This window comes from Uncinocarpus reesii, genomic scaffold, assembly GCF_000003515.1.
Source record: "Uncinocarpus reesii 1704 scaffold_5 genomic scaffold, whole genome shotgun sequence".
Taxonomy (NCBI): domain Eukaryota; kingdom Fungi; phylum Ascomycota; class Eurotiomycetes; order Onygenales; family Onygenaceae; genus Uncinocarpus; species Uncinocarpus reesii.
In genome coordinates this window covers 1,551,166-1,578,595 of record NW_003052496.1, presented here as the reverse complement: position 1 = coordinate 1,578,595, position 27,430 = coordinate 1,551,166, and the positions used below count along the sequence as shown (strand labels likewise).

Below are 27,430 nucleotides of genomic sequence, written 5' to 3'. Positions count from 1 at the left end.
TTTTGTCCTGATGCACCGTCGTAAGGCGTGATTGTCATGCGCAGTATCACTTGGTTAGTTACCGCCTCCTGTCCTCATGCAACGATGCAGAATCCTCGCGAGCAGGAAAAGATGAAAAGCGATTACGGAGTATTCAGTGACTTGAAAGAACGATGCAAAACAGCTTCGAAACATCCACCCAGTAGCCGTTGCTCTTTTTTTTTTCCCGCAGATCAACGCGCCCCTGAATATCACCCGGTCAGGCCCCCAAGCACCCCGGTTTAGCATCACTTTTAGCGTCACGGGGAGCTTCAGACGTGCATCCGGAGGCGCACGTTGCATGCAGCCATCCCCGACAACCCTCTAACAGACGCGATGGTTCGAAAAGGACCTGGGGCTGGAAACTCTCATTCTGAAATTGCACCAGACAGATCTCCAAGACAACCTTCTCGCCCCCATGCCACGCCCCAAAAGCGATCACCCTAGAGTTCGCGATGCCCTCTGCTTATCTTGCCAGCGCATATCGTTTGAGGAGGAAATCCCGTTGTTGGGCAGCAAAGAGAGCGTAACGCCTCGTAAGCGTAACAGATGACCAAGGGCTCCATCGTTCCACGGAAAAGGACATCGGCTGATGGAGATTAATGCCATCTGTGCTCACTCAGTAGACAAAAGACTTTCCCACCGCTTTCCGTCCGAAGATGCGGACAAGACACAGAGACAACTCCCGAGGAAGGGCGGAGCCCCCGTCAAGGATACTGCTGGCCGTTAATTAACCTTCAATGATTGCTTCAACTCTTGCTATCGCCGCTCCCAAACACGTGGGACGACGGGATACTCTGAGTAGCAAAACGACGGCCACCCGTCAGCGATTCGGTCCTCGCTTTGCAGTTGTAACTTTGCCCATCGCATCAGATGACTATCTTCTTAATTGCAAGTACGAGAGTCCCAAATTCGGGAAATCTTAAACAACATGAAGCCGCTTAGCGACCGGTGGGGCAAAACGTGGCATGCCATTCACAGCACCTCTGTGGCGACTTGCCCTTTTGAACGTCAAGAGTCCAATGCCGGTTTGCGATTTGCTGAATATCCCTGGAGAAAAGAGTGCCGTCAATAAAAAAGCAGATGTCGGACTCCATACGGCCCGGCCGTTCCAGAGCCGGTTGCTTCACCCCTTGTCGCCAAAAAAGAAAAGGACTTGCATAAGCGTGGCCACTGATCCCTGCAAACAAGCCACTCATCAAACAAACGAGTGAGGACGAAGGCTGGCGATTCTCGCAATTGTTCCTGAGTTTCGTGGCTTCGGGAAGATGACCCACCAGCCATCGATCATCTGCTTCGAGAACTTTTCTAGAAGGCGTGTTTGGAAATTTAGGAGAAACCTTGAACTCGCCGACTTCGAACGTTGGCTGTTGATATCCCGCATTTCGCGCATTCCTGATAAGTCTTCGAAAAGCATGCCCAGGCTCCTGTCAAGCTCGCCCGTGCTGCATGCATATGTCGGTGCTCCATCCGGAGTACATAAACCTCCAGCTTCCACACTTCTCAGGCACATAAGGCTGAGTGCAATGACTTCCATTGATCAGCGATCCGGGGGATCGGGCGTGTAATTCGCCAGGAGCTGCAAGCTGGACCAGGTGATGGATCACCCCATTCCAAACCATCCGCGCCAGGGGCCTTGCAAGCGATATCGCCATGGATGGAGAGTTGCAGAAACGAATGGAAAAAGCCGTTGGACGTACTCTCGTAAGATCCGGGAAACGACCTCTGACAAACAAATAAGATCTGCTGATTCACGGCTCCATACTTTTGCGATGCACCGCGGAAAACAGGGGGGTTTCTCCAGATCGTATTTGCGTCGGAAGGTATGCATTTAATTCACTAGATGATGCTGCTGATGTTTGGGAAGGAATTAAATCTGCTTCTAGGCGTTGGTAAATCGGGATTTGGCCCATTGAGTATTTCCCATAGTCTCCCCATCTGAGTAGCAGCCCGGGACATAGTCAGTTCCTGTGACGGCATGAAGTTGCGCCAGGTGAGTGATGCGCGGTTAGACTGGCGGTTGTGGAACTGGAGCGTCTCACGTTGGCTCCGGAAGGAGCGCCTTTATACTTCATTGTTCGGCTCCATCCAGCAGCAAGGCCGCCCACTGCCATCGGATATCAGAACCGACTTGCTGTCGCGAGTCTGAGTCATTTCGTATACGAGCCTTTCTATCTCTCAAGGGGATCTACAACAGGGCAGAGTAAGTGATTGACCGCAGGAAGAGATATTCTCAAAGGGTTGCAGCAGGATTTCATATATCCCTGGAATTAACGCTCCCTGGTGGCTAATCAGGTCCTTCACACCCTCCTTCTTTGATCAAACGAGAGACCCTTGAAGTCAAGACACAGGTCGCCGGTCAGGGAGATGCCCAAACAAAGCAAAACCCTGCCACCACCGCCCAATCGCCTCGCCCAACATTTGGCCGTGATGCCATTTTGCATTTCCTTCTTCCCCCCTGGACAACCAGAATCTAGAACACCACTCCGGTGCTAGGCTGCTTGGCGTTTTGATCTTGCCATGCGGCCATGCCGGACAGCCCTGTGTCAGGCCGAGACGGCCGAGAAACAATCGAAGGAATGCGGCTTATATCTCGAGAGCCTCGACGACGATTGTCAGTCAAACCTAACTATTTGACCAAGTAGTTAAACTACCCCATCGTCTGTGTACAAGCGTCAAACATGTTTAGGGAGCGACGGTTGAATCTTGCTGCACACATGAAACCAGCCCTGCATGGAACCCTGTTGCCAGGATGCTCAACGTCCGTCTAGCTCGACAAACAATCCTTGCGCATTTGAGTTGCCCTTGACTGAAGGATTAACTCCTAGTGGAGGCAGAAATGTTGTCTTGCGGTCTGCGAAACGACTGGTTACCAGAGACGCTTGGGTCGGGTTGGAAGCCAGCAAGAAGCCAATCAACACCCCAAACCCGCTATTGACGGAGGAGCAATTTTCGACAGAATTCTTTTCAAAGCCTTCAATTCTGAGTCGTGGGTCAAAAAGGCCTCCTTGGCATATGGTCAATGCTCAAGAAGTTTTATCCACAGCGCTGATCGTATCGAACTGCGGGGCGTTCCTAGTCCGCATAAGATGCATATTGTCCACAATTATAATTTGATGCTAGGGAGTTGCGGGCTGGGCCGGCTCTAAATGGTTGGTGATGTGGATGACGGGCTTCGAGGATAACTAAGTGCACCGTCTTGATCCCTGGCAAGTGGTGCAGGTACCGCGGAAGAATGCTTTGCGAGCAAGTGCCCGACGGTGGATTGGACGTGCAAGTTGGATTGTGATGAACAAGTTAGGGATGAACTTCAAGACTCTATTACTGTATACAGCTATCAAGAGCTCTTCCCTCCCCAACGAAGCTACCATCGTGCTCCCTTATAGCGATCTTCTTGAAAGCACTAATTTAGACGATATGGCTATTGGTATCAAAGGATAACTCAGCAGCCAGCCACGGATGTGACGCGGGAACGGTTCTTTGTCCAGCCCGATCGCTGCTTTCTCTGCAACTATCTGACGACCAATGCAACAAACTGCAACAAGCCCAGAGCTCATCGAGCTTCAAGACGACCTCTTGCTTGTCATCGACCCCGTTCCTGCAAGGCGTTTCCACCGAACAACTTGCTACTAGACCAACATGCTCCCATAGCTCGAAGGCACTGTCAACCGTCCGGTCTTGGCTTGCGCTCACGACGCCCACTGTGAGCTGAGCGCTGTTGCTTTTGCTCACTGGGATCAAAAATTGGGCCAACCGCCCGCAGCCAGATCAACGAATGCCCACCCAAAGCACTGTGACGCTGTTTACCCAGCTCGTTGGCTCTTTGTTATCAACGGTCAGACGCCGTCGCGTTGCTCGCCGAGTTTTTGAGTTTTTTTTTTTTGCTCCAGAATAATCTTCAAAATATATCGCATAAGCGAACAAATAACGTCTGCCCCCAATTTTTTCTCTCATGTTAGGGTCCGGACTTTTCCGAAAACAGGACTTTCTTTGAGGGCCACGGGATGAAGATGCGGGAGCAGGAGGATATGGTTCGCAAGATATCCGTCGACCGAGGAGTTCACGGGAAGCAGGAGATTCTTGGTGTTTTTTTTCGCGAAAAAGCCGGCCTGTCAGACGTGCCGTAGTTATTGTCCCTTTTAACTCGGGATCAGCCAGTTGTTGCGTTGATCGCCGAATGTGCACCTGGGACAGCGCCGTTGAATTACCACGGACCGGCTCGGGGCCTCTTGCTGCGCACTGCGCATTGTGCGTGAGACGGCGATGAAAGAAAGAGAAGAGAAATCGTCCGGAAACGAAGCAGGTCGCGATGAAACTCGCGGATGGATGATATCTTCAAGTTTCAGCAGGTCTAACAATAACATCCTTCGCTTTCATTTCCACCACCGTCCAACTCAACCCCGGTTTCGGTCCATTTTCGAATCTTCAAGTCATCTTGGAGCCGGAAGCGGTGCCAGAGCATGCCAATCAAAGGCGAGAGTGGTCTTTTTTCGTCCTCCCATGTTATAACACGATCGAGGAGCAGGTCCAACGTCAGATATCTCGGCCCCTGTTCCATGTGAAATGATTGACAGCCAATTTTTACGGTTTCGCTCCTCTCTGCCCCCTTGGCCACGCTACGTAACTCCTCTGGACAAAGTCAGTGACTCTGAACTAGTGGCATCGCAGAATGCACCCCTCCCCAGTCGGCCAGCGCAAAGCTAACTAACAGATGCTTGCTCCTGAGGTAGCTCCACATGCTGCTGGATATTAGTGCCGTCTGCAGGGATAACCTATTATTATTACACCTTTCATAACTGCTCTAAACTGGGTGCTTCTTAACACGCAAAAAAAAAAAGAGGTCCTGAGTGATAACCAGTTACTTCACCCAGTAGTGAGCTGGGGACTTTACCGAGTAAAAATACAAAAAAAATAAAAAATTGGTTGTCGAGATGCACAGGCATAGCCCAACCAACAGGTGGAAGAAAACCACTCGACAGGCAGAAGGGATCCCATGAGAAGTAAAAAAGTCTTTTTTTTCCCTTTCCGTCTGTTCTTTGACTGCCATTGCCGCGGTCGTCTTTAGAATTTCCATTCAACAATGATATAGGTTGCCAATTGCGATTCACGATGTGAGAATGGTACAATTTAAGCTGTCTTCATCGACCTCCCCACCAAGCTTCCCTAGACTAAACCCCATGTTCCTGACCTCTTCGTGCTTGTTGCTCAAAATCATTTTAATCCCGAGTTAATCTCCTCCGTCTTCTGCTTCTTCTTCTTCTTCTTCTTCTTCTTCTTCTTCTTCTTCTTCTTTTTTCTTTTCCAATTCAACATCGACTCTCTTTTCGGTCCTTCCCTTTTCCCTTCGCAGTCGTTCTCTTGCGCCTCGCCAGTGCCTCACTGGGCCGGTCGTTTCCACCTTCAAACCTTACAGCTATTAATCTTTAATCTACTTCTACTTCTTCTTCTTCTTCTACTTCTCCTTCTTCCGGGGGTGGTCGGGTCCGACATCGTCGCGCGGTCTTGTCGACCAGGTATAATCGTACGAGCTCTTCCATACATTGGCCGGCGTTCGATGCTGGGTACAACGATCCCAATCCACGAGCACGCATGATGGCATATGAATTCCCCCACTTTCTGGCTTTTAAGCTGTTGTTGTGAGTGGCTTCTGCTCAATTGATGTGTCCAATGGGCCCCCCCAATTCAAGCTTTCCGGGTTGCAATTCTAACCACCCACGGTCGAGACAGTGCCTACCGATACCTCAGACTGGTAGTTAATCTAATTGCAGTATGGACTTTTCGTCCAATTCCTCCGCCGGAGAACCCCGCTCTGACCTCCCAAGATGCTACAATCATTATACCGTCCTTGCAGGGCTGTGGCGAGGAGCTGGAAGAAACGATTCGCACAATTCTCGTCAACGAGCCCTATCAGATCTTCCTTGTTACCATTGACGCGAACCGCCCAAACGCGCAGAGGATGCTTGACTCGATGCCGGCATCGAAGACGAGAATCCAGCTACTCAGCATCCCCAAACCCAACAAGCGACGCCAGATGGTTCGAGCCATTCCTGAAGTGCGCACGGAAATCACCATTTTCGTCGATGACGACGTGACATGGCCCAGGACCGAGTTGAAGTGGGTTCTCGCCCCGTTCGAAAAGGATCCCAGCTACGGCGGCGTCGCGACGTGCCAGCGACTCAGGCGAGTGAACGCCCCGATATTCTCGATGCAGAAGATTTGGGACTTCCTGGGAGCATTGTACCTCGAGCGGCGCAACTTTGACTGTGCTGCAACTACCCATATGGATGGCGGCATGCCGTGTCTCTCGGGTCGCACCGTGGCGTACCGGACCAAAATCTTACAGGACCGTGAGTTTACCATGGGGTTCACCAACGAGGAGTGGTGGTTTGGGCGGTACGAGCTCAATGCCGACGACGATAATTTCTTATCGCGTTGGATGGTTACGCACGGCTGGGAAACATATTTCCAGTACCATCCCGAGGCCGAGATCCAGACGACGCTCGAGGATAACCCCAAGTTCCTGAAGCAGTGCGTCAGGTGGTCGAGAAGCAACTGGCGCAGCAACCTCACAACCTTATTCCAGGAACACGTTGTCTGGTTGTAAGTTCACCCCCCTGGCAGCCCCTAATTTCCCAAGCCTTTGGAATTTGCCCTTTTTGCCCCCCAACACGCTCATGCTCCGTTTGTGGACGACTCGCGATGCAGCTTGTTGCGATTTCTGTTGTTGTCAACACCTCTCTCCACCAATTTTTTTTTTTTTTTTCTTTGGGTCCCGCTATCTTTTCTTTTTTCTCTAGCGTCATCATGTTGCATTTGATTGCCATGCATTGATTTAGCGTGTTTTGTTTGCTTTTTTCGGGTGAAGATCGCAGGATCTGTCACCGGGCAAATCGCGCCATCGCATCCCTGCCTTAACCCACTGGGATTGTCTTACTACCGGAGGCTCCACCCTTTCTAGAGCACACTAAGGCTCTTGTTGCTTGAACATGACGCTAACTCAAGGGGTCCGTGTGGACACCCACTTGCAATTTAGCCGCCAGCCGTGGAGCACTTACGCCGTCTTCCTGACAACGCTGTCCCCTCCCGCTTTTATTGGCGATCTGTCTCTGATCCTCTGTCTCTATAAGGGCACGGAAGGCTGGAGTGGAGAGACCCGCACATTAGCTATTCACGCCCTCTTGCTGTGGATGTTCATCACCAAGTTCATCAAATTGCTGGGCCATTACGTCCGCTATCCGGCCGATTTCCTCCTGCTGCCCGTCTCGATATTATTCGGATACCTCCATGGCATCATCAAAGTTTATGCTGCCTTCACTCTCAATGTGGTGAGACAAGCCAGGCCCTCTCGTTCCTTTTTCCTTGCTTTTTGCTTCCCCGCAGAATCTCCAACGGCGTCTCCGTCGAGTTTCCACGGTTGTTTTCCGTTCCTCGTGCCGAAGACAGCGGTTCTAGCCCCTGCCCCACTTGTATAACTCTTGCGTCTCCAAAGGCCCATGTTTGAATTTTCGTTATTTTGCTTTTTGTGTTGAATTTTAATTTCCCACGCCTCTGATCGTCGATTGGCCGTCGCTCTGCGCCACATGTGTCGTGGTGCAATCACCTTGCATCACAAATGTTTCCCTTTTCTGAGTCTTCACATGTGCTCTGCCCACATGCTAACTCGCACTGGTTCTTCAGACAACTTGGGGTTCTCGAGAGGGCGCAGATGTCAGCGATACCGATCGGATGAAAGAAAAGTCCGATTACGATGTATCCGTTTCTTACTCCAAATCGAAACTATTGGCCTTGCCCCCGAATAAACCAACATCAAACACCCTTCGAGCCGTGTGCTCAGACAGCAGGACTATTTACCCCATTCTAGGAAGTGGATTCTGCTCACCCAACTTAAATGTCAACCATCAGTCGAAAACTGGCCACTTTTGAAGCATTCTCCATCCGTCGTTCCTCTGCACTCCTCCTCCTCCATTCGCCCTTTAGCCGGGAAGCATTCTTGCTTCAATACCATTCACCCGAACCTCTCTCCAGATATACGGGTCCTCCCCTCTCTCTCATCCGAATTCCCGGCTCGCCTTTAGAAAAAAGGCCAAGATTATCCATATGCATTCCAAAACCACTTCTCGACCTCCTTCCCCTCTTTCACGGCCTTGCGCTTGAACCTTCCATCTTCTCCCGCTTTTCCCCGTTTGCTTACCGATTATTTGTTGGCATTTGTGGAATTACGCATGCGCTTTTTTTTTGGGTATCTTGAATGATTTAGACGAAAACACTACTCTCCGTTGTCATTGTTTACTTATACCAGGTTTTAAAGCCGCTATTAATTGTGTTCTCAACTATTAGAGCACCGTTTTCTCCGTCTTGCTCTCTTCTCTCTCCACCCGCTCCGTTTGATTTGACAGCAAAATTGATACCTTTTTTCTTTTTATTTGGCGAAGCTGTTGATTTTCTCTTCTGTTCTTGGTTTCCTGGATGTATTGGCACTGGGGTTAGCAAAAGCTTGATTTGGTCCTGTTTGTTTATTTTTTTTGTTTTGCTTTTTCATCATGACAGCGTTAGATTTCTTGTTTGTTCCCTGTTTGGTCATTGGCACTGAAAATGTTATCGCTTTCTCGAAATCAATTGTCCCTGGACCTGTTTGCAGCATATCCTTTTTAAAAAGATGAAATTTGACATCTCTCTTTGCCTCCATCTCGGAGAATTTGGCTGTGATTCATGCCACCCCCGCATATTTTCATCCGAGAAGTGTCGGTATCGTTTAACACAAACACGTTCCCTCATACGAGTACCTCGACACTGATAAATCGGAAGCGAGGGTGAATGAATCAACCAAAGCTGCATATCCCGGTGATATAGGCAGCAACACACGGAGGGGGGCACATCACGCCCGAACCATGCCTATAATCCCATTAACAGGTGGTACTACCTCTTTTTTTGCCTTTCTTTGTTGGACCAGAATCAATTTTTTGGGAGGATCAACGAATGCAACATATGCAATGACGGTAAAGTGTTAGAAGGACCCAAAAGTCTCGCAGAAAAAGCTAAGACGGGGAAGAGATGCCTCGTGCATTAGTTTTACGACTTCCCATAGTTAGTTCGTTGACAAGTTTTTATTATTTTTCCTTTTTCTCGTTTCTTTTTGGGGGACATGCAGGTTTATATTTCCGAGATGCATGAACTAACTAGCTAACTAACTAAACGCCGGTCTAACTCTGTAGTTAACGAGTTACCGAGGAGAAAGGTGAATAAAGAACGGGTAACGATGGTTCGAAAAATATCGACAAAAGGGATAATGGCACGGTTTTGGGAGAATCGAGGCGCAGCTGTCTGCTTAACAGAGCAGCCAAGACGTGCTTTTCTAATTTGCCGTGTTGGTGATGGTGAAAGCCAATCTTGCGATCCGAGTAGTTTAATATTTAGTGAACTATATGCCGTCACCTCTTTTAATATCCGCTATTAGCCTAGGAGGTCGGCAACTAATCTGGAGGGGGAAATATTGGCCTGTGTTGAGAATCCCCTCCAACATCGACATTTGACATTCGGCAAGCCGACGGGAAGCCACATATTGCGTCTGTGGTCAGTGCAAAGAGCGAATGAGCCCTCTCTCTCTTTTTTCGAAAGAACAAGGTATATACACGCGCACATACATCACACGTGCATCCTCGGTAAGGTGTTGCCGTAAAACCTGGAGAAAAGGCAGGTCTCGGTTCGATCATTCCAATAGGTCACCAATGTGGTAGGGCAAAAAAGAAACGAAAGGGGCAGTCGGATCGCAATCCTGGTCGGTTTATGACATCGGGAGGACGGCACAAAAAGAGGTGCTGGCCCATGGATGGCACCGTTGTACGGGCAAAAGAGCCAAGGGTGCAGTGTGATCTCGTTGTTTTCCAAGGACCGCATGCGTTGTCCTTGGTTTCCTCCACCCATGGTGATAATGATGACGATGGATGTTCCGTATACATCGTGTCATTGGTTCGGCAGCGATGTTCCTACACAGCGATGACAATTTCTTCGAAGATTCCAGGGGGACGTTTCTTTTCCCCTACCTACATTGCAGGTAGAAAGAACAAGGGTGGTCATCCCCATTCCACGCCCTCCTGCAGGCCCCCCAATCATTATTCGTAGCGCCCAGCGTTCGAAAATTGGAGGTATAACCAAGGGTGTTATCCCCCTTGGACCGTGGGCGACTTTCACTAATGCAGGCACACAACTTTCACTTGCAAGCCTCGCCAGGGAGCCCAGCCAATCCCCAATCCCTCCAGAGTGCGGCGGTGCAGAAGCGCATTCACCAACGTCCCGCTTGTCCCGCAAAACGGTTGGTTGTATTTGGAACTTTTTGTTTTTTCGAGCTTCCTTCCAGCAGATCTGTTTGACGCAGGATTTGCACAGGGCAAGTTTGTCCCACGACACCCTGGTCCGTCACGCCGCATTTCGGCGGGAAGAACTGTCAGATTTTTGTGGGCAAGCGTGGGACAGCGTGGGATAACGAGCTTAATTAGTTAATTAGCTGAGATTGTCTTCCCCAACAAAGGCGGCAACGGACGCGGAAAGGCCATGCTGAGCCAAATATAGAGCCGGCTGCAGTGACTTTCACGGTGCTCCGCATTGAGGCATAAATCAAATCTCGTTCCCGCGGATGTTCCATCCAGCGTCCGAGGGTGATCATTTGAATGTTTAAACTGTGAGCAGCTCCCCCTGCTGAAAGCTTGTCTCTATCAAACGTGGCTGTTAAATGTGACTGCTTTGTGAAGCAGGAGAAAGGTGATCTACCAGCATAATCCCCGTGCTCAAATCACTTCCAGAAATTCAATAGCGCCAAGAGGCGTCGAGCTTATCGCTTCTCACAAAAGATCAATTCCAGGGCTGATAGTGACGATTTGTCAGTCCCTTCTCAATATTCGGCCTTTCGGTTTTCTGGTAGGTTTATTTTGGAAGGCCGGATAATGCAGACAAAGACCGGCCTGATTTTAAAGCCTCGAAGAGACGGTATCATTGGATTGATATCTTTTTGCTAATCAGTTAGTTGAAAGGCAAGATTATCATCATCGGCCATGTTGGAACTTTCAGCTAGAACTGCAGTGGACTGTGCTCTTATAAGATGCTCCTCACACACAGCCATTCGCACATGCCATTCAAACCAGCCCCGTTGGGCAACTTTCTTTCTTCATATGGAGAATGTAGAAGAGACCGCCAGACCGGCAGTGAGCATGGTGATGCACAACCCATGGTCTCAAGAGTAGTTCTCTGCTGCAACCTTCCTCCATATATCCATGGCCTGACTTGTTAGGGCATGCCATGACATTCCAGGCCATCTTGGCAGTTCGTTTGGTTATCAGGTCGTTGACCGGTTACTTAAATGTAACAAAGCAGCATTTGAAATGTAGTGGCCCATGTTCGTAGTATCACTTGTAGACCAGAATAAATGGAATATGTGCCCTGAGTGATATGTTCTGGCAGCAAAAGATATCCCACAGCTGATCCGGGATCTAGACCCGCGTTTATGTTTTTCCGTTGAACGGAGGACATGAGGTCCAGGCAAAAACAAGCAATTATCACAGGATGGGCAATCAACAAACAGCTTTACAGTTCAAGATATCGCCCTTGAACAAAGACAATGAAAGCTCTGCAGAGAGCATCCCATATATGGTTTCGGCCTTCCTACGTTTCCCCTTGGATAAGGGCTGGTTCACCGAGCATTCGTGCCGTTCATTCCTCAATCTCTCAGTCTGCTGTAGCACATCCGATAAATGTCCATGGCCCTCCACCGAAAGCTCCAGTGCCGTCGCCCGAGTTTACAGAACGAATTGAACGACGAAGAAAACAGTCTGAATTGATAAGGCAGGAGAAGGATGCTTCTCCGGCCAAAGGAGCGAAAACAAGCCCCCTACGAAAGCGTTTCTGGAAAGATGTCCATGTGAAAGAAGTACCCGGTAGAGGGTTCTATCCCTGTCTTGGTCCTGGAGAGTAACGAGGCTGATTCATTGCTTCATAGAGGGTTACCAAGTGCTTTTAGATTCCCGCCCCATACGTACACCGGCCAAGACGATCCTGACTATTCCACGCTCAAAACCTCACCTTGCGCACGCGATAGCGCTGGAATGGGACCAACTTGTGTCCGCGCAGCAAGCGCTAAAGCACCATCTGATTCCTTTGACATCTCTTGCCGCTCGAGCCGAAGACATTATAGAACAAGATTCACGCAACGAAACTACGATCCGAAATGAGATACTACGAACGTTGATGAGATACCTGGACACTGACACGCTTTTGAGCTGGGCGCCGGAGAAGGGACCGCATGATGTTGAAGGAGATGAAACAACTGCAGAGTCGCTGCGAGATGTACAAAAGCGGACGGCACAGCCTATTATTGGGTTTTTAACCACAGCTGTATGGCCAGGGGTCGAGATCAAGCCAGTTTTCGAAGCGGATAGCATTCTACCCATTTCCCAGCCTCAGATTACGAAAGAAGTGATTCGGGGGTGGATATCTGGGCTGCCGGCATATGAATTGGCGGGACTGGAGAGGGCAGTGCTCGCTAGCAAGAGTTTACTCATCGGAGTGAGACTCATTGTGGAATGGAGTGAATATTTCCGCGATTTGCAGCCGGAGGGTCCGAGGACTTTTGGAATCGAGAAGGCTGCGGAAGTGTCCAGCTTAGAGGTCCGGTGGCAGACGGAGCAATGGGGCGAAGTGGAAGATACGCACGATGTGGAGAAGGAGGACTTGAGGAGGCAACTGGGAAGCGCTATCCTTCTAGTCAGTGGAGAGCAGAGGGAAAAGCAATAGCCAATTTTTTCAAAAGTCAGGAGGATGGTTGCAAAGCCTTTCACGATGTAAGATAGTTTTATGTTGAACCTGAAGCGTTTGGAGTGTCTGATATGCTGTACGCGCGACTTTCTTGGGCTCCAGCGCTTCTTTCGAGAGGTCGCTAAATACACACAAAGGCTGGAATACGCCATTGAGTTTCAACAGTTCAGTGCAGCAGAAATCTCTCTGACAATCCTCTTGTTTGCCGCGTTCCAGAACGAAGAGCATTGTGGCTTTGGTTGGGGGATCTTCGTCGAAGTTGACGCTTCCGCACAGTTGCCAAGTCCCCCCTGTCAACATCAGCATCTCGCCAGGACTCTGCTCAAAGCGTGCAATTGTTCTCCAAGTATCGTCAATCCCTCACTCCTTACCTTGGGTCACTAAGGGTACTGCTGCTCAAAAAATACTGTCTTCTACATCGAGCCTCCATTCTGCCCTCACTCTATCAGGTGGCACCGTCACAGCCCCCGCTTCCCAACTGCTACCCTCCCTCCAGAGAGAGCGGCGCCTGGATTACCAACCCGAATACCCGGGGATGAATCCCTGAACAGACAGTGGTGACAATGGGAGAGAAACTTGAAGGGTAACTACACACACCCCTCCAGTCCTATTGCGTCCGTGTGTCTAGCCCCAAATGGATGGCCTTGAGTACCGGCTATCTCCAACCCAAGCTCCAAGTTTCCTTTCCTGCGATCCATGGCTCGGTACTTACTCAGCTTCCATCACTTAGACACAAGCGCTCTAAAAGTGCTTTGGCACTCTCTATACTTCACCGCGACAAGTCACGGAGCGATGACGGCCACGACGACAAACAATCGAATCTAGACCCCGGCTCACCGATATCGAACTCTCCCTCACCCGTGAACGAGCCACGTCATTCGTATTCGGCGTCAATGAGCTACCTGCGGCCTTCAAGGCGAAAGGCGGAGACGGATTCTATGAGCGGCAAGAGTAGCAACAACCCGCCCTGCGACAACGCGGACGCCACAGATTCGAAAGACGAGCTTGAGATGAACCCCGTTAATGCCCCGCCGAGCGGTAGTCTGACGATAGACCAATCCGTGCGAACGTTTCGGTTGTTTGAAATCTTGCGTGACGGCGACACAACTGCAATTTCGAAGGCGATCAAAGAGTGTCGGGAATCTGGACAAAGCAGCACGGCTTTGGGGACAACTATTCTTCACCTGGCAATTCAATGCGCGGAGCCCCAGGTGGTAGAGTACGTATTGTCGAATGGGGATGTTGACATAAATGCTAGGGATCGTGATGGGAATACTCCCCTCCATCTGGCTGCGCAGTTGGGAAGGTTATCCATCGTTAAAGAATTGTTGGATCGTCCGAATATCAACGATGCCATTACGAACTACCGCAGCCAGATACCACTTGACCTCGCTCGTACGCCCGATATCTTCCAACAGCTCCAGCTCTCCCGATCGCTATTTGTGGATGCAAAGACTCGGGAGATCCAGAGCCTAGTAGCCCAAGGTGGCTACGACAAACTAGAGCGACTGTTGGGCGAGCCGCGCGTTCAAGGCACGGTTGATGTGAATAACCTGGAGCTTGTGGTAGATCGTACGACAGCCTTGACTGGCGGAACGTTGCTCCACGAAGCAACAAGGAAGAAGGACACGAAGTTGATTCAAATTTTGTTGATGAATGGCGCAGATCCCTTCCGGCGCGATAGGAAAGGAAAGCTACCACAAGATGTCACCAAGGACGATAGGACGAAAGCGATCGTGAAAAGATCACCAGCCGCTGTAATGGCTCAGCGAGGCATCCAGGAAAAGTCAATCTTAGGAAATAACCCTAGTCAAGGAGGTGAAGTAACCCTAGGCGGGAAGGATGCGCGTGAAATGAAAGGCTATCTCAAGAAGTGGACTAATTATACCGGCGGATATAAACTGAGATGGTTTGTTTTGGAGGATGGTGTTCTCAGCTACTATAAACACCAAGGCAAGTTGGTCTAAACCTGGTAACACTGAACACGTGCTAATATGCGACAACAGATGATGCCGGCTCCGCGTGCCGTGGTGCTATCAATATGCGTATCGCGAGACTTAACATGGATCCCCAGGACAAAACTCGTTTTGAGATACAAGGGAAATCTTCAGTCAAGTATCATTTGAAGGCTAACCACGTCGTGGAGGCCAAACGGTGGTTTTGGGCGCTGAATAACGCCATCCAATGGTCAAAAGATGAAGCCAAGGAAGATGATAGGCGACGTACAAGGGATGCTGAGGCTCTGCGCCAGGCAAAAATTGACCAATTTGGACAGGCTGATAGTCAAACAGATGCCGCAAGTTTCACGAGTGGCAAGGGCAACGGAAGATCCCTAGCTCCCCCATCACTAGGCCCAACACCCAGCGGGTCAAAACTAAGTCTCCAGGTCTCGAGAGGCGCTTCCGAAAGCGGAGCTGGGGAGGAAGAAGCGTCTGTTTCTGGTACACTTGAGCCTACATATTCGCATCAGGGTATCGATCGTATTGTGAGTCACGTCACCTTGACTGCTGAAGGAGATGGGGAAGAGGACGATTATGGCGATTACGACAGTAGCCGAGAAATCAAACCATCAAACAAGGACGCCTTCAACATTACTGCCCAGTCGGTTAAACTGCAACTGGATCTTTTGGGAACTGTGTCAACCGCTCTCCAAGCGGAAAAGAACAAAAACCCAACCCTTCCGATTTCGGATCCGTCCGTTTCTCAAGCCCTGAGCACCTACGAAGGAGCGGTTAGCAATTTGAATTCCCTCGTGCTAGACTTACTCAAGATATCAAAGGATCGCGATGCATACTGGCAATATCGGTTGGAACGAGAAGCGGATGCGCGAAAAATGTGGGAGGATAGCATGGCTCGAGTCGCAAAAGAGCATGAAGAGCTTCAGAACCGGATGGGCGAGTCTGAAGACAAACGTAAGCGGACCAAAAAGGCTTTGAAAGAAGCCCTGGAGAATGCGTCCGCGGCCACTAGTCTAGGGCCTTCCCATGTACAGATATCAGATGCCGTGGAGGTTGTCAAGGAGTTGAGCTTGGACAAAGAAGCTACTGAGGCCAAGCTTAGCAGTTTTGCACTGTCACGGAGAAAATCAATTTTGGAAGAGATAACCGCACTGTCCGAGAACGAGTCGGAGGAGGAAGACGAATTTTTCGATGCAGTCGATGCAGGTGAAGTGGAAGTGGTAATTCCTTCAAAGCCGGAGGAGGTACCTGCAAGTGAATCCGACATTCGAGCATTAAAACAGTTAGAAATCGAGCCGGCTTTCAAAGGATACGAGGATCCTATAAGAACCCGTCTAAAAATGGATTACGATAATCGACCGAAAATTTCACTTTGGGTAAGCCAAATATTGCCGCTTAGTTTCGCTATATTACTCACGCTTTCCCTCTAGGCTATTCTTAAATCAATGATCGGAAAAGATATGACTAAAATGACTCTTCCGGTGTCGTTCAACGAGCCTACATCGTTGCTTCAGCGTGTAGCAGAAGACATGGAATATACTGACCTTCTCGACATCGCTGCCGATCGTGCGGATTCCTTAGAGCGTATGATATACGTTGCCGCGTTCGCAGCTAGTGAATATGCATCTACAATTGGCCGTGTTGCAAAGCCGTTCAACCCATTGCTCGGAGAAACCTACGAATATGTACGACCAGACAAAGGGTTTCGTTTCTTCGTTGAGCAAGTCAGTCACCACCCTCCGATCGGTGCTGCATATGCAGAGTCGACCAAGTGGGATTATTATGTGAGTATATCCTAATTGAAATTTCAATAGAAAACCGCTACTGACGTCTTCTCAGGGTGAATCGGCTGTGAAATCAAAATTCTATGGAAAATCATTTGATATCAATCCGTTGGGTACCTGGTTTTTAAGATTGCGTCCTGTTACTGGCGGCGAAGAGCTTTATACTTGGAAGAAGGTCACATCGTCCGTTATCGGGATCATCACCGGGAATCCAACAGTAGACAACTACGGTCCAATGACGATCAAAAATTGGACAACGGGTGAAGTCTGCAATCTCGATTTCAAACCACGGGGCTGGACGGCCTCGTCTGCCTACCAGGTGTCGGGGAGAGTTCTCGATCGCGACGGTGTTCCAAAATGGAGTATCGGCGGGCGATGGAATGACAAGATCTATGCCCGCCATACACCGGGGTACCAGGAAACGGTGTCAGCACCGCAAGATGAAACTCCCCAGAGCCCGGATTCTTCTCAAGCGTTCTTAGTCTGGCAGGCTAATCCCCGACCCAGCGGGATCCCTTTCAATCTTACCCCTTTTGTCCTTACTCTGAACGCCATACCTGAAACCCTGAGGCCATTCTTACCTCCAACGGACACTCGCCTACGGCCAGATCAGCGTGCCATGGAAGACGGTGAATATGACTTTGCTGCAACTGAAAAACATCGTGTTGAGGAGAAGCAGCGAGCCAAACGTCGAGAACGCGACTCCAAGGGTGAGGAATTCATCCCAAAATGGTTCAGCAAGGGCAAGTGTGAGACAACAGGGGAGCCGTATTGGGTCTATGGTGGAAAGTACTGGAAATGCAGAGACATTGGTGATTGGAGCGTGTGTGAAGACATCTTCTAGTCGACAGCTGCTACACGGTTTGATTTTGGATTGCATTTTCTGCGAGAAGGCATTCTTTTGATTGTTTTAGCCAGGGCGCGATTTTCCGAATCCTCTCGTTTACGCCCAACCCGCGAACTATTAGCAAAAACATATAGCTGTTCGACTGGCTTGTAGTATAACTCGTATATAGTCCAATTGAGCTTGGGCATTCTCACTAACAATTACTGTGGTTCTCTATAAATATATATATTTCCCTCGTCAATATTCGCTCGCAGTGGAATCGCACGGCTCGCTCACGTGACCGAGATCGAGCTCCAGTTGAATTTCGTTGCAACAAAAGCGGGCGAACGCCGCACGGCTCCAACACTCAACGTCCAGCGCTCGATAACCATGGCGGTTGAATTCACCTGTCAAAGATGTGCACAGGCACTCCGCCTTGGACTTAGAAACCGTGTGCCCGCAATCAGTCCGCGCTCGCTACCCAAGTCTAGGGCCTACCACTCGAACAGCGTCTTGTTCCAGCCTCAAAGACTCCAGCCAAGTATCAAGCATGCATACGGCAATGCTCAAACTCGGATAAGAGGCATTGCGTCGGCTTCCACGGCCGAAGCTACAGCGACCACCGCGCGACAAACACCCAAATCCGAAGGCTCCCGCCCCCTCCTGCGCGCAAATAACCTCTTCCATTCCTACACCAACTCCCCATCTCCAGAGATCAGGCGGCGCGCGGCATTCATAAAACAAAATGCGTTCTGTCCTCATCCGGACCACCGACAAACCCGCGTTCCGCAGTCCCCCCACGACTCCGAGGCCAGAAAGGCTTCGGATGCCGCTAGTCAGGAGCCGGCCCACGCGAAATTCGAATGTCCTGACTGCGGGGTACCGGTATACTGCTGTGAAGAGCATTGGATGGATGACTTTGAGGCGCATTTAGAAGTGTGTGAGACGCTTCGACAGATCAACGAGGACGACCATGATCTGGTTTCGGGGCGGTTTTTTACGGAATTTGACTATCCGGGCCCGCAGGAAGAGGAGTGCGTGGTGAATATGACGAATTGGGATACGTTTTTGTATACGAGGGAGTTTAATGCTGTGAATGACGATAGGTGCATGAGGCAGGTTACAAGATTGTTGACGTATCCTGTCACTATTGCGAGTGTGTTGCATGAGTTGAGTCCGTATGATTTGCGGGGGGACGGGATGGTCACGGTAGAGGGATTGAAGAGTTTCAGCGGTAAGTGATTCTTCCAAAATGAAGAGAACTATAGTCAATTAGCCTTGCTAACGTGAAAATAGCCCTTCGATATACGCTCCATCCACCAAAAGCCGGTGAGGGAAAGGACATTGCCGGTCTACGGCTTCATGCGCCACCAGTCCGAATATTCGTCCTAGGAGCCCGTGCTGAATCCTCCCTCCCCCGGGATATCTGGCTCCAGCTCACATACCTCTTCCCACGGGCAAGCATCAACCTCATCTTCATCGGCCCAGAAAGTATGGCGAACCGGGACGACGAATTCCCACTCCCTGAGCGAACTCCAAACAACCCCTTTGGTGGCATCGTCGAAGACCGTCTAGGTCCACAGCTCAAAATCACAACATACGTCGACTATTTCCACACCATGCACCGCGCAAACATGTTCCAGCCGTACGACCCTTACTTTGACTGTTTCATGCTCTTCCATCCCGGATTAGGCCACCCGGCAAGCTCTCACGAGTGGGAAGAGACGCTGCCCCATCTCTTGGAGACCAAGGTGCCCATTATCTGCACGGGCTACACGGAATGGGATATGCAGAGAGATATGAACTGGGTCAAGGAAAAGTGCGCTGGCGAATTCGATATCCTGCTCAAGCCAGGCGAAAATAGGTTCCGGAGTTTGAGATGGGACCTAAACGACGCCGATCCGCATGATGTCTCTGCTGGAAATTGGGGAATCTGGGGCTTTAGAGGAAAGAGGTATGTTATCTGCTAACTTGAATCCAAAAGCCGGTTTATCTTCCATTTGCTAATGATAATCTTTTCTATCAGGTACGAGGCCACCTTTAAGGGATCCTAGTTGCTCTCTTCCGGTTCAGCAGTTGGTTTGGAGTGCAGGGAGCGCTGCCGTATCTACTCCCTGGATTATGGATCTTTTTTTTTTTGGTCGCATTGGGAATGTTGAACTTATATGTATACTACCAGCTCCCCTCTGCTCGTAGTCAAACACGGGCTTTCTGTACAATTTGAAGCATTCTAGACTCTGTGTAGGGGTATACTTGACTTATTGTAATATCATGTGCATCATAAGAATACATATTTACAGGGCAAAGTTCCTGGAGAATCTGGAACGAGTGTCAAAAAACAATCATCATAACCGTATGGTACAACACCAGACTAAAATCATCTATAGTCAAAAGGCCACCTCTGAAGAAAACAAGCTGGGTATATGTAGGGAAGTCGTGAGGATTTCAAAAAGAGCTAAAAAAAGCAAAAACGACCACCCTTTCAGAATATTCCTCGCCGGTATGCAGGTTATTTTTTTTTAAAGCAGTGTAACGGTCGCAAGAACGATCGCTGCCATCGTCCAGTAGCCACTCAGCCGCAAGATTTGCGGCACTACATGGTTGGAGATGTTCTCTGTAATCGAAGGATCCGGTGCAGTAGTTCCATTGGGCAAGGTGCCATTGATGTAAATCTTGGTCGTTCCGTTGACCTCCACGGTCTTGATGACGGACGAATTGCGCGGCAGACCATTTCGATCCACATCGTTGAGAAGCGATTGGATGTAGGTGCTATTGTTGTTATCATCGCAGCCGCACACGGAATACTCCTGGCATAAGCAGACAATGGGGATGCTTTCATTTCGATTGCTTGTTCGGTTGCGCCAGTTGAAACCGTGGTTGGTCTGGTAGGCATAGGCGCCGTAGAGCCAGAGACCCGGGAAAAATGCGAGCAGCGCTACGGGCAGGAAAAATGGAAATAGCCCTTTTGGTGAGCGTCTGCCGGCGGTATACGGAACTGATGAGCCACCAGCATAATATCCTCCCCCGCCATATGTGCGAGGTCTACCGGATCCGGAGCGAGATGATCCGCCAGCATTGCTACCGCGGGGGAAACGAGAAAAAGTTAGCGCCATAAATCAAGCGTCCATATCCAACAGTTTGTCGACATACCTAGATGGTCTTGTTCCCGGACTTCCAGGGCGTCCTCCTCCCCCGGACCGGCCCCCGGAGTTTCCGCCGCTACGACCTCCCCCGCCGCGACCCCCTCCGCCTCGACCTCCACCTCCGCCACCTCTTCCGCCGCCTCCGCCGCCGCCCTTGCGCTTCTCCAACTCGGGCAGCTTGGGAGTGTGAGCAATCACGGGTTCAAGGTCGCGGAGGCTTCGGTCGTCGAAATCATTCTGGCTGAGGTCTGTGCGCAAGACATAGCGGGATGTAACCGGGGATGAAAGGCATAGTAGGAGGCCCAACGCGATGCTCGATGATAGCTTCATGTTGGTTGTCTCAGGAACGTCACTATTTGCTCGTGGAAATAGACAAATGCAGCCCGATTGAAAAAGAAGGGAAAAAGTAATAATTGTTCAATGTAGCTTGCCGGCGGCTCTTAAATGAGGATAATGAAATACTACAAAGCGCCACTGAAGGGATTACAGAATGACGCAGAAGAGAGCAGCCGACAGGTTTATCAAATATTAAGGCGAAACTGGGATTCAGCGTTGAATTGGCGGGCGGCGGGCAGTGCAGGCATGAGGCGGTATTCTTGGGTTATCTCAGCAGGGGCACTGCCGATATTGGAGGGCTTGCTGCAGCCTGATTGGACCACGTCCCGAGCATGGCTACTGCCACCGCGCTAAAAGTGCCAAGTGCTTATTGACTAATCCGTATAGCCACATCCCAGCCGGAGACTGACTTCCCAAGGCGCAATAGCAAAAGGATGAACAATGAACATCGCAATGCGCAGCTTAAGGCTTATAAGCTCTCACTCACCAGCCGGCCTCCAACTCGACTCCGCCATCTGCACCTTAAGGGCCCGATGGCAGTGGAAAGCGGACTTCGCTCCTAAATCTCTCCCACTGAAAGCGGAACATGTTGGCAACACTGGGATCTTTCAGGACCCTACAATCTCGTCTGTGGCCTTTGTCTTGCCATCCGGCTTTCTGACAGTCCTGCCAGATGGTTAATTAGCACACGCTTTTGGCAGCCAAAATAGAGGGGGGCCTCAAATCGCGTCCTATCCGTACCGTGCTACAGTACCAAAAAAGCAAGCATTTCGAGCAAGCCTTCAACGATTCTTGCTTTTGGCCGCATCCATGGCAGGTTAACTTGCCATCAATTCTCTTCGAGTAAGAGTTGATTCGGTCGCTGAGACGCAAGAGTTTATTCAGCGAGGTAGGTATGATCTAATTCACAAGACCAAGTCAACATCCAAGCTATACTCTCAGAGCTGTCTCTTTTCCTGCTTCCCACCTTGACGACCTTTGGGTCTTCTACACGGATTCCGCGCCTGCCGTCCCGGAAATGATGCTGCTCCGGGTATAAAACAGCAATCGTATGGTTGGGCTGAAATGAGTACTCGCCCGCTGAACGGTCATCCATGTAGAATGCAATGATCGAAGTTTCCCCCCGCTTATCACGGGCGGTCACCACCGGGCGTATAAACAATTCCAGATCTTCAATTTCGCCCATAAAACACCAATGCGCTATCGGTTGGCAATTGTCGTCCATAAAGTCACTATCAGGCCTGAGCGTCAGACCCGGCAAGTCCTTGAAGGGGGGGAAGATCTCGTCATCTCGAAAATCGGCAACGCTCTGCATTTTGTCGGCAGCGTAACTATCGTCAAGCTGATGTTTGACCGTGACGGAATCCACTGGAGGTTGGAATAAAGAGGCTATCGTGGGGTCGAGAACCCCAACTAGCTAACTATATAACTATTTTAACTCAAGTCAACGTCATACTACTGTCATCTATCCTAACCACCTGTCAAGCAATTGTTGTCTTTGTGCTCTTAGTTGGCTCCATGTGGACATGCATTGTTGAATCGATTGCTCTTGCGATGATCATGGTAAAAATATCACATCTATTGCAGCTGTCAGGCTGTTATACACTAATCAGTTACAGGAAGAAACATCGGAAGGCTGGACAGTAATGATCTCCCAGTCAGTACGGAAAAACTCTTGCATCTCAGCATCCAAGATTCTGCAATCCCTGTTGTGGCCTTTTTTCTTCCAGCCGATTTCTATGCACTCCTAATCGAACCCAAGTCAGCGCCCTCTTTTCGCAGAAAAGCTCAGATAGATAGCTATCCCGGCAACCCTCCTCGTACCTTGTCACAGTAGCGGAAAAGCAGGCACCTGGCACATTGCTTCACTGATGCCTTCTTTTTGCCGCAGCCATGGCAGATTTGCTTATCCTCAGTCTGGCAAAAGAAACCAACTCGATCACTCAAGTCGAAGAACTCATTCAGTGGGATACGCAGAATCTACCAACAGTTCAGCTGGGCAAGTTTATATGCAAGTGATGACATCCCGCCTAGTTACCTTGACCAATTTCTCAGCCCCTACCTGAATCCCAACCGTCTTACCCCAAATCACACTCCGCTGCGCATATAAAATGAGAACCGTCGATCCACACTCCAAAACGCTCCAAGGCAAGTCAAGGCCCCGGCTTCTAGTTCGAAACACCACTGGTACCAAAGTACCCTTCTTGTCTTGAAGCTCGAGCATGAGGCTGTCATGCTTGATGGCATCTATAAGCTCGCCGATAAAACACCAGTTTCTAAAGTAAATAAATTTGTTCCCATCCTTGACGGTATAGAAATCAGTGTCGTCGGCTTTTGCGCTGGGCAGATTTTCAAATGTTGGGAACCACTGCTCGTTCCTAAAGTCCGCCAACTTTGGCATCCCCGCGAGTTAGATGGAAGGCAGACTGTTTAATATTCCTAATTATGCTCGCGTAAAACTGGGCAAGTTAGCTTCTAAGCTCGTGCAAAGATATCATACATATTAAGTACTCACCGAATGTGGTATAAAAATGATTGCCAACCTCCTCTAAATGCATAGATAGTTCGCGCGGAAGCAAATATGTTCCCATTGTCAGTATGTTCGCCGGCGCGCATTCTCTTCAACTCTATCAATTTGGTTTGAGTTGGAATTTCCTAGAAAGATGGGCTCATGGGCTCGCAAGTGCCATGGGGCAGTTGTTCGGCCGGGGAAGCTGTATTTCAACCCCTTTCAACAGTCGCACCTCTCCCATAAAAGGATCAGTCACAACTGATAAATCTAACAAACTAGTTGGCTGCGCGGGATGCATTACTCCTGCACACAATACAAGGACCTACGACTTTTGTTCCCGGATACAATGTCGAACAGAAGTAGTTATATATTAATAATGTATTTCAGGAATGTACAATGTGTACATGCATCCTGGAAGCGAGCTGTTGTGCCTCGTCCTCCGAGGCAATCAACACCATAAAAGCGAAAGAATCCCTCCGACACTGCACCATTGGACAAGAAAAACACAATTGCCAAACCAAGAGAGATAAAAATGCAGACAAAGGGCCAAGCAACATCCCAATTCCCAGACGCCTTGCCTCTTTTTCACTAGAGATCAAGCAATAACAGAGCCGGAACACCGCCTTGATTTCCGCCCATTGCCCATGGTATCTATTTTTGTTTTTCGCCCCCCCGCCAGCCCATAGAATTTCGAAACGGCAATAAATTCATGTAAACATGACAATCAAACCCTTTTCCCTCCTTGCACCTTGTACATAGACTAAATTGAATATACCAAATCCTCGGGTGGTTCTAGACCCATCTCGATATCGTTCACTGCCATAGCTTTCCAGTTGTCATTGAACCACTCATTACTCAGGAACAAACCGGCATCGGGGTCCTCAGGAAGTTGCATCCAATCAGATGGAACCCAGTTATCCTCCTTATCTCCTTGGGTATCGTCGTCCTTGGAAACGTCGCTACCCCGTGACGTCTGCGTGGTTGCACTGGCATCCATGGAAAGTGGAGTGTCTTTGGATCGGATGGCGTCAAACGATTCGGATATGAGGAGCTCATCGACGCGGTCACGACCAATATCAAAGAGACCTTGTCCGGCCAACTCGCCAAATGTCTGCCTGATCGCTTCCAACGGTGTGGGAGACTGTTCCCATGGATCTGCGACAGGTGAACCCATGTATGCGTCAGTCCCAATAATTCTCGGATCATCCTTGCTCGAATCTCGTTTAGGCTCCACCGAAATCAGTTCCTTGGTGATACTCATCTGCGACGTTTTCTGCTGAAGGGAAGCAGGTGAGATCGACTTGACAGCAGCCATGCTTGAAGTCTTAACCACCCGTTGAGAGGCAGGAGTCATGCTCTCTCCCTTCGTGCCGGTTTTGGATGGCTGTGACTTCCCTGCTCCAAGGGCTGTAGAAGCTTTAGCCTTACCCTCTTTCGTATCAGAAGAGTTTTTATCGATTTTGTCAATGCCAAGTCCTATTCTAAAGCTCTCAATCGCATACTCAACGGGATCGTTGATCGGCTCCTCCGGTTTATGCCGTTCGTTGACGTGGCTATCCAACGCTGCGCGAGATGAGAATCCCTTGATAAAGTATTGACACTCTCGAACTGGACATTTGAAAGTATGATTGGGAACCGGTTGAGGCTTCCTAGCCTCGGCCACGGCTGGTGCTTCTTCCTGAACCGCAGATGCCGGCTGCTGTCCGGGTTTTGTTGTTGTCTTGCTCGCAGGCTGGTTTGGCTTGCGTCGTTTAGGTGGAGGAAGAGTAAGGTTGTCTTGAGTGACATTGGTTGGCCCATAAACACGAGGAACACCTTGTGGTGACGATGCTCCAATAGGGAAAGGCGGCTTGACTGTTGTCGGAGCAGCTGGTACAGCTTGCGCCATCCTGGCCTTTTGGAGCGCGGCCTCTTGCTGTTCAAGCTGCTGAAGATTACTAGCGTTGAGTGGCGTCGGGGCCTTTTGCGGTGCGGGTTGTCCAGGAAGAGGTTGAGGACCGGTAGCCTTTGGCTGGCCCTGTCGAGAACGAACACGGCTGATCATCTCGGCGAACCATTTTTTGATATACATAATGGATGAGTTTAAATATTCTGGCGCGATCGTAAAATGATCCGCTAGCGTCCAATCAGGGCCTTTAAACTGCTTCATCAATAACATCCTCTGCAACAAGTTAGTGATTTCCACAAAACTATTCGAGAGAAGATGATCAGGGCGAACACTCGTACCATTTGGAGTAGAAGACGAAGTGGATTTTCCTGTCCTGGGACCCTCGCGACCCACTGAACTAACGCGTCCATGCGACAAAGCATATCTGTATTTTCCCGGAGCTGTTGTGCGATCGCAGCTTTTTGATCTGATGTCATGGCAACTGGGATAACAGCATCGTCTTTCCGGACAATGTCCGCATAGATTTGTTTCAAATTATCCGGCAGACGACTCCATGCTTCATCCGCCACACTTTTGGGAATACGACCTCGCTTATTCTGTGTCTCCCATTGCGCTCTTTGCTGGGGATCCATAGCAGCCAATTGTTCCCGTGTAGGTTGGGGACCAGCCTGTGGTGGCTGTCCACGAGCGGGCGGAACCACGGGAGTCTGCGGATGCTGCGAGGCAGGAGTTTTGATTTCTGCTTCACCGGCAACGGGTCTTTTAAGAGATTTAGGAGACGGCTTGGCGATCGAAGATTGCGGGGTGTTGGCTACATTCTGAGGACCTGGCTTGGTGTCCACAGAGGACATTCCGGGAATTGGCGCAGACTGTGGTGCTTGTGGCTGAGCCTGTGTCGTAGGGATATGCTGGGGTTGTTGAGAGGGCGTCGAGACCTGCGCAGGCGGAGCTTGGTTTGCCGCTTGAGCAGCGAAAGCTTGCGAAGCTTCCCTATTCCGTGCCGCCTGTGCCATGAATTGCTTGTGTCGATTCTTTTCTAGAAAAACTCGGAGGGCATCATCGCTAAGCTTTTCGACTTGAGATCCTAGTTTCTGACGGGCGAATTGAACATCTGCGGCAGTGATCGGGCGCAGCATTGGCACGTTGGGAGGCAATTGGGTTTGTCCAACGTACTGTTGGGGAATGTGCTGAGGCCCTGCTAGATTGAAAGGAGCCTGCCTCATGCTATTCGGATCCATTCCTGCTTGCATAGCACCAGGTTGGCCGATGGCGCGGTTAGCAGCTTCCCTCCGAGCGTGTATCTGCAGTTGGCTGAAATGGATCCTCTGGAGCATTGCTAGCTTATCCATACTGATCTCACCAAGCGCTTGTGGGTTTTTACTTGCCCACATTTTAAGCTGGCCCCAGGACTTTATGGTTTTTGGCAACGCCTGTACAATGGCTGGATTTATGTTCAGAGCGGCAGCGGGAAATGGCATTCGGTCCATCTCTCGAACTTGAGTTTCGGTCATGGGTATGTTGGCCGCGCGCTGTTGCATGTAAGATAGACGAGGATCCGATGGCTGAGGAAAATTTGATGGTTGTTGGTTTGGTTTTTGCATCGGAAATTGTTGGCCCTGTAGGCCAGGGTAAGGCTGCATTCCGCCCATATTGTAAGGCATTCCCATCGCTGCTCGCATATTGGAATCGTTGATTAAGTTCGACCCTGCAGGGTGAGACATCTGGGCAGCATCCACAAGAGGAGCTTGGAGAGGAACACCGGGGTTTTGTCGAAGCATCGCTGGGCTGTTGGCAACTGAACGGCGAAGATTCTGAAGCACGTGGCTAACCTGGTCGGGAGGCATTTGGGCCAATTGATTTTGAAGCTCGGGTGGGAGTCCAGGAGGAATTGTTAGTCGTGAATTTTGCATAGCACCGTGATTTGGTCCGATCCCCGCAGGCCGTGGAAAATGCCGGTTTTGCGGGGCAACTCCCTGCTGGGGCACTGGAACGGGAACAGGGCGATTCATCATCGCCAGATCCGGACTTTGCTGTGGTAGTGTCTGCGGAATCTGAGGACTTGCTTGAGACGAGATTGCCCTTTGTGCTTTTGCCGCAGCCTGGGCACGGGCCTGGGCATCAGACTGAGCTTGGAAATGCGCATGTTGGAATTTCTCCTGCTGAG

General features: G+C 50.0%; 7 protein-coding genes across 7 annotated transcripts; 4 read left to right on the top strand and 3 right to left on the bottom strand.

Moving 5' to 3' along the window:
* Positions 1-1,671: 1,671 nt before the first annotated feature.
* UREG_07570 (uncharacterized protein) lies at positions 1,672-4,145 on the top strand (the record flags this gene model as incomplete). Its single annotated transcript, XM_002582751.1, has 8 exons — positions 1,672-1,722; positions 1,809-1,841; positions 2,053-2,221; positions 2,496-2,632; positions 2,746-3,007; positions 3,353-3,445; positions 3,564-3,721; positions 3,978-4,145. The coding sequence occupies 8 exons, from the start codon at positions 1,672-1,674 to the stop codon at positions 4,143-4,145; spliced, it is 1,071 nt and encodes a 356-aa protein (XP_002582797.1).
* A 1,465-nt stretch (positions 4,146-5,610) lies between these two features.
* UREG_07569 (uncharacterized protein) lies at positions 5,611-7,941 on the top strand (the record flags this gene model as incomplete). The annotated part of the gene is made up of 4 exons (XM_002582750.1): positions 5,611-5,654; positions 5,764-6,618; positions 7,052-7,343; positions 7,696-7,941. The coding sequence occupies 4 exons, from the start codon at positions 5,611-5,613 to the stop codon at positions 7,939-7,941; spliced, it is 1,437 nt and encodes a 478-aa protein (XP_002582796.1).
* Positions 7,942-11,626: 3,685 nt separating this feature from the next.
* UREG_07568 (uncharacterized protein) lies at positions 11,627-12,798 on the top strand (the record flags this gene model as incomplete). The annotated part of the gene is made up of 2 exons (XM_002582749.1): positions 11,627-11,942; positions 12,005-12,798. 2 exons carry the CDS (start codon positions 11,627-11,629, stop codon positions 12,796-12,798), a joined length of 1,110 nt encoding a protein of 369 aa, XP_002582795.1.
* Positions 12,799-13,382: 584 nt separating this feature from the next.
* On the top strand, positions 13,383-19,441 carry UREG_07567 (uncharacterized protein; the record flags this gene model as incomplete). The annotated part of the gene is made up of 10 exons (XM_002582748.1): positions 13,383-13,402; positions 13,550-14,391; positions 14,485-14,637; positions 14,826-16,153; positions 16,208-16,561; positions 16,617-17,310; positions 17,480-17,502; positions 17,706-18,621; positions 18,684-19,341; positions 19,414-19,441. 10 exons carry the CDS (start codon positions 13,383-13,385, stop codon positions 19,439-19,441), a joined length of 5,016 nt encoding a protein of 1,671 aa, XP_002582794.1.
* A 465-nt stretch (positions 19,442-19,906) lies between these two features.
* Positions 19,907-20,860, bottom strand: UREG_07566 (uncharacterized protein; the record flags this gene model as incomplete). The annotated part of the gene is made up of 2 exons (XM_002582747.1): positions 19,907-20,465; positions 20,538-20,860. The coding sequence occupies 2 exons, from the start codon at positions 20,858-20,860 to the stop codon at positions 19,907-19,909; spliced, it is 882 nt and encodes a 293-aa protein (XP_002582793.1).
* An 883-nt stretch (positions 20,861-21,743) lies between these two features.
* On the bottom strand, positions 21,744-22,181 carry UREG_07565 (uncharacterized protein; the record flags this gene model as incomplete). Its single annotated transcript, XM_002582746.1, has 1 exon — positions 21,744-22,181. The coding sequence occupies one exon, from the start codon at positions 22,179-22,181 to the stop codon at positions 21,744-21,746; it is 438 nt and encodes a 145-aa protein (XP_002582792.1).
* Positions 22,182-24,138: 1,957 nt separating this feature from the next.
* Positions 24,139-27,110, bottom strand: UREG_07564 (uncharacterized protein; the record flags this gene model as incomplete). Its single annotated transcript, XM_002582745.1, has 2 exons — positions 24,139-25,539; positions 25,605-27,110. 2 exons carry the CDS (start codon positions 27,108-27,110, stop codon positions 24,139-24,141), a joined length of 2,907 nt encoding a protein of 968 aa, XP_002582791.1.
* Positions 27,111-27,430: the final 320 nt, after the last annotated feature.